At 32.9% G+C, this 5788-nt stretch overlaps 3 protein-coding genes across 4 annotated transcripts; 1 reads left to right on the top strand and 2 right to left on the bottom strand.

Annotated features, from left to right (window-relative positions):
- Positions 1-468: 468 nt before the first annotated feature.
- Positions 469-1924, top strand: LOC120780604 (protein ANTAGONIST OF LIKE HETEROCHROMATIN PROTEIN 1-like). Its single transcript, XM_040112861.1, has 2 exons — positions 469-535; positions 599-1924. The coding sequence occupies exon 2, from the start codon at positions 748-750 to the stop codon at positions 1687-1689; it is 942 nt and encodes a 313-aa protein (XP_039968795.1). The 5' UTR covers positions 469-535; positions 599-747; the 3' UTR covers positions 1690-1924.
- Positions 1925-2159: 235 nt separating this feature from the next.
- On the bottom strand, positions 2160-3269 carry LOC120780543. Its single transcript, XM_040112804.1, has 3 exons — positions 3257-3269; positions 2869-3047; positions 2160-2809 (listed from the first exon to the last, which is right to left on the bottom strand). The coding sequence occupies exons 2-3, from the start codon at positions 2945-2947 to the stop codon at positions 2370-2372; spliced, it is 519 nt and encodes a 172-aa protein (XP_039968738.1). The 5' UTR covers positions 2948-3047; positions 3257-3269; the 3' UTR covers positions 2160-2369.
- Positions 3270-4826: 1557 nt separating this feature from the next.
- Positions 4827-5337, bottom strand: LOC120780897. Of its 2 annotated transcripts, none has more exons than XM_040113135.1 (3): positions 5157-5337; positions 4958-5098; positions 4827-4857 (listed from the first exon to the last, which is right to left on the bottom strand). In XM_040113135.1, exons 1-3 carry the CDS (start codon positions 5328-5330, stop codon positions 4837-4839), a joined length of 336 nt encoding a protein of 111 aa, XP_039969069.1. In that variant the 5' UTR covers positions 5331-5337; the 3' UTR covers positions 4827-4836. The 2 variants fall into 2 exon arrangements, with proteins under 2 accessions (XP_039969069.1, XP_039969070.1); XM_040113136.1 differs by having other exon boundaries at positions 4828-4857; positions 4973-5098.
- Between the last annotated feature and the right edge of the window lie 451 nt (positions 5338-5788).

Here is a 5788-nt window from a genome sequence, read left to right on the forward strand (position 1 = left end):
AGAAATCTGTCTCCCCGTGTTGTCAGTCAATCCAGGCCGGCACATTCTTAATAAGTCTATATGTCCATCTTCCTTTGTCTGCCGCGTCCCATTGCTTTTGCCACTCCTCGAGACTTGTCTTTCTCTCTTTTTTGCGCTCGTCAGCCGTTAGGCGCCTATTCATGGCTTTTGTTTTACAGTAGACTCTACTTAACTCAGGGGCCATATCCGGTGGCATAAGACTAGATATGATAGCGCTCGCCTCGTGCGACACCGTTCTATGTACATATGTAAATATGTACACATATTGACATAACAGATTTTTGCAAGCTGCGTAACAATTAGGTAGTTCACACAATTGTAAATCGTATATGAAAATCTTAAAAAAGTATTAGACTTGTGAGCATCCCTGTGAGTTGTAAATAACATATAGTCGTATCTAATCAGCTGTTTGCTAAAATTTAAATAACAAAAATGCCGCGCGCAAGTGAAAAAGACAAAATTGTAGCAGTTTTGTGCCTAAATCATATGTTTAATTTACTGGAAATGAATTCGAGTATGGGTTACATTTTTTACGGCATTTATTTCATATTTATTACACACCTTTCCTATTTTCCAGGCAACGAGGAAGATGAAGCGATTGAAAATTTTAATTCATACATGCTTTGTGTGCTAAATAATCGCAGAGGTGTTCACCTTGGCATTCCAAAATCATGCGAATGGGAGTAAACAGTGCTCAGAAAATTCGATGATAACAGGTTCAATCAAATGGTTAGGGTCCGTCCCGAGGAGTTTTGTTATATTTTAAACTTAATAAAGCATGACGAAGTTTTTAACAGAAGTTCAAGTGAAGTGCAGCTCCCAATAGAATTACAGCTTAAAATTGTCCTTTACCGTTTAGGATCATCCGGTGAAGGACAATCTGTGCGTAAAGTAGCTTCCGTTTTTGGTATTGGTGATGGGGGCACTATTTACAATCTAACCAGGAGGATATTGAAAGCCATTTTAAAATTGAAGTCTAAATTCCTATTTTGGCCCCATGAAAGAGAAAGGCAGCAAATTGTGTCCTCAACCAGTACAGAAATGCCGGGATGTGTTGGATATGTAGACGGTTCTGAGGTTAAACTATCTGAAGCTCCTGTTAATGAGCATACGATGTACTATTCTCGCAAACGGCAATATGCGGTCAAGCTTCAAGCTATATGTAATTATAAATTGAGAATAAAGCAGTTAATAGTTGGTTATCCGGGTAGTGTACATGATGCAAAAATATTTTCGAACTGTTTACTCTTCAAACATCCGGAGCGTTTCTTGTCAACCTCGCAGTGGATAGCTGGGGATAGTGCCTATCCACTGAAGCCCTTTTTCATTACGCCATTCAGACGAAATAGCAGCGAGTACACAGAAGAAGAAAGGCACAGTTTCAACAAATATTTCTCAAAATACCGTGTACGAGTCGAGAACTGCTTTGGTCTTTTGAAAGAAAAATTCGGTAGCCTTAAGGAACTTAAATTCAAAATGCATTCGAGATCAAATAAGAATGAATGCAACGACTGGATTACTGTGTGCTGCATTCTTCACAACATTCATATTAATTTTCACATTGAAAATGAAGACGGAAATGAAGTTCCAGGTCCTCAGTTCGACTTACTATTAGAATGTAACACCAGAGATTTTCTTTTAAATTTTATACAAAATGAAACAGCTTAGTTTGTATATCTAGCTAATATGTATTGTTTCAACACTCCACTTTTATATGTTTAGGCACTCGGAGCTTTTTTGTTTATGTACGAGTAATAGTAGAGTACTCGACATAGCACAGTGTGAGATTTCGACAATCTTGGTGGAAAAATTATTTCTTTAAGATTTTGGTCATTATATGGATTATTTATAAATGAAAAACATACATTTTTCTTTTAAATATACTTTAGAAGAAAAACTTATGCTTACGGTACAACAGATTAATTAAAAATATTCCAAGAAAATTTACTTGAACTCCAAAGGAAACATTCCAAATTATAGATAATACATATATGTACATATTTATACACATAAGTATATTTCCTCCAATATATATTAGAGTAATTTTTAATAGAATCATTAAAAAAAATACATACATACTCTCTCAAAACCAATAAATGATTTGCGTTTAAACATATTATATATATCATATAGCTACATTTATTCACTTCTACATATTCAAGTATACGTGTATATTTGGCATTTATTGTACGTACATACATACGTACAAATGTACATATAAAATTATACCATTAACAAAAATTTAAATTAAACCATCGTATAAAACAATGTGTGAGTCCATCTCATTGAAAACAAAAGTAAAAAATAGAAAAATTGGTCTTTTCGTATACTAAATAAGTTTTAAAAATTTATTTGTACTTCAGCTTTAGTTCCTCCATGGCGATTCGCTCTTTCATCTGTAGCTCTAGTTGTTTGATGTCTTTTAGCGCTAATATTTCAATTTCTTTGAGCTCCACTTCTTTAGCTTTTAACTGCAACTCTTTTTCTTTTTGCTCGAACTCTCTTTCCCTTGCAGTCAATTCTGCCTCTAACTTTTGCTTTCGCAATGTCATTATTTCGCCATGGATTTGTATAATATCGGAAGCCGCTGTTCTGGAGTATATTCCTCTTTGCCTTGGAGTGGTAACTGTTTCATTTACAATAGGAATTTCAATTTGCACAGGACTTAATACTTCAATGGTAGTGTCAGCACTTTCCATTATTTCTTCAACTACAGCACAAGCATTTAGTCGGGCACCGAAAATATCGTCAAATTCGTAGAAATAGCGAAACTTTTTGAGCAAAACGTCTATATAAAGTGGATTCTTATGTATTAACAATGATATTCAATTGAAGACACAAACTCACTTTTTATAGTATCGCCATCCACGTAACCAGCGCCAGTACTTCCTTCCCATTCCTTCGCTTTATTATATGCAGATCGCATATTTCTTACTTTTGAGCGCGCTGATTTCCACTCGACCAGGATTTGTTTTTCATTCGCGAAGCGATTATAAAATAGCCGTGCCGATGGTTTCTGTAAATAACTAAGTAATTAATAGTTTCCATTTACCCTAAAATATAACATCAAACCTCAAAATCGCGATTCTCTAGAAGGAATTCAATCAACGCTTTTTCCTCGGCAACTTCCCAACGCTTTTGGGGCTTGTAGCGCTTGCGTTTTGGTAAAAACTAAAAGAAAGTATTCACAAACGTTTAAATTAAAAAATAATTCAGCATTTTTTATTATATTTACCTCAACTTCACCGTTCGTGCTCTTTATCCATTTACTTATTCGTTTAACGAATTTGCGGCCAATTTATTTCAACTAAATGCAAACAATAAGAAGAAGAAAGATAAACAAACACAGCTGATTCAAAGTTGCACTGAATAAACACAGTACTCAGAGTTGTATCGTCAAATTTATATTTTTGCATTTAAAACAGCAACAACGGCTCTACAACAGTTGTACAAAACTATGACTTACGACGTATATGACAATATACGACACCTTGTGAACTACCTAAATATTTTTTACATTCCTTGACAAATACAGTCAATCCCGGTTATGTGCCACAATCAAAAATACAGATTTTTGTGATTTGTTAAAAATATAAATATAATATGGCACATAAGCGAGTGCGGATACTTCCATAAGTGAGTGGTACTTAAACAATAATTTCTATGTACATCCATATTTCGAAAAACAAACCGTGAGATGCAGCAAGATATAGGCAGTTAAGAGGGATGATTTTCAATTAAACGGGGTACTACTTAACCGGAAATCACTGTACACATAAATCAGAGGAATATTGAATATTTTCTTTGATAAATTTCTTGACTTGAAAATCGACAAATAAACTACTTATGTTGTCCATTTTATTCTAATATATTTGAATACTTATATTTGCGCGGTTGTCAATTTTTCCTTCTTATACAAATATCAGAAATTGTTCAATTTATGATTTTTAGCTTTTGCCATCGTAGGGAAAAGACGCTTGTTGGCAAGGCATGCTTGGGGAGATGTAATGGTGTTTGTTTTTAGGAATGAAGCAAGTTTGCCTGTTGAAAGTGCGCTTGCGTTCATGAATGAAAATATTGTCGGTAAGTGTTTTTCTACAAATTTGAGCATCGACTATTTGGCTGCCATACTGAGTTGTGACGCTGCTGACGCTATTTGAAACCATTGTTGTTTTTGTAGAACAATATTCGTAATTTTTGCGGGTGACATATGTACATGTGAACGCATATAAGTACCCAGTAAACAATCGCGTTTGTGAATAAACTTAAAATAAACTTACACTGGTAAACCTTTTCGTTACAATAAGTTTACGTTTTTGATTACAAAACAATTACAAAAGACTTGTAAAGAACCAAAACGTTACATTACTTTGGGCTTTTTCACATACTTGTAAAATCGCTTTTTTTTAAACTTAAAAGTAAGCATTTATTAAATTAATATCCAACCGCTTGTAAGTTTATTTTCAAATGTATTTGTAAACGTGTTGTAATGATTTTATATAATGGTAGTAAAATAAATCGCATGATATATTTTTAAAGATATATAATTATTTTCTTTATTAGTTTTAATTCATTTAATATTATTTATTATATATACATATGTACTTAAACGAAAAATTAAAAAAATTCTTGATAAGTTAAATTAAACTTATACTAAAAATTCAAATTTAAAAAATATTTTATAAAAATGAAATGATAGAAAAATAGTTAGGTAAAATAATTAATTTGCTGCATTTTGGTGCTTCCGTTTTTGTCTATTTTTGGCAAACTGAAAAATCGCCTTGGTGCCACTTATATATTCAGTCTCATTGCCCTTCACTTCATGTAAGAAGACATCTGAAATTTAAATTAAAAATATATATAAGTATATAAGTACACATGTAAATATAAAGTTTATTTAGTTTTATTATTAAGTGCCTCGGATAGCCATAGATACTTTTAAGACGCGGACAGGTTTTTTGTCTGACGTTCCACTCCAAGCAAAATGTTGAGCACATTCATCGGATACCAATGAGCGCCAAGCTGTTCTGACGAATTTCGCTCCTGTGTATTTAATATTTTGCATAAGTTCCGATTTCTTCAAAAAAAGGAAATTGTAAAATTGGCTTTCAAACAGTCAATAAATATTTACTTACAAATTTAGCATATTCTTCATCCTTCTGGAGTAAACTCTCCAATTCCATAAATTGCTCCACTGTGTTTAAAGGTTCTGCTGGCATAATCTTTTTTGATGGAACATTGTCTCTGCTATTCCTCAACTTTGCGATATCTCGCCGCAAGCTTCTTACCTCCTCGACGATTCTTCCCATCGATTTGGATACAGCTGCATCAATGGTGCTTTGAATTGCTGCAAAAAACAAACTTAGTTAGAATGCGTGGCAAATTTTCCGCGAATAGCAGTTAAAAAAATTATAACAACGCCTTAAAAGACAACATGCAACTTACCCTTTTATATTGTAAAGGCCTTTTTTATTTTATTTTATTCATAACACTTCTAAATAATACTTATATATAAGTAATTTTTCAATTAATTATTTTTAGTTATTAACTTTTCCACTGTTTTATTTAAAACGCACGTTTTTACATCTCACAAATTCAATAATTATGAACTGCGATCACTCAAAAAAGGAAAAACAGTCGTCAGAGAGTCGGCGAAAAAACTAACGGGAAATGGTAAACGGTTGGTTTACTTTTTGTGTTTACATGTAAACTGATTTGCAATGTTGCATCATAAGTTTACATTTATGTTTGTAAGTAAACGTTTTTT

The sequence above is a fragment of the Bactrocera tryoni genome, unplaced genomic scaffold (genome assembly GCF_016617805.1).
Source record: "Bactrocera tryoni isolate S06 unplaced genomic scaffold, CSIRO_BtryS06_freeze2 scaffold_25, whole genome shotgun sequence".
NCBI classification, from domain to species: Eukaryota; Metazoa; Arthropoda; class Insecta; order Diptera; family Tephritidae; genus Bactrocera; species Bactrocera tryoni.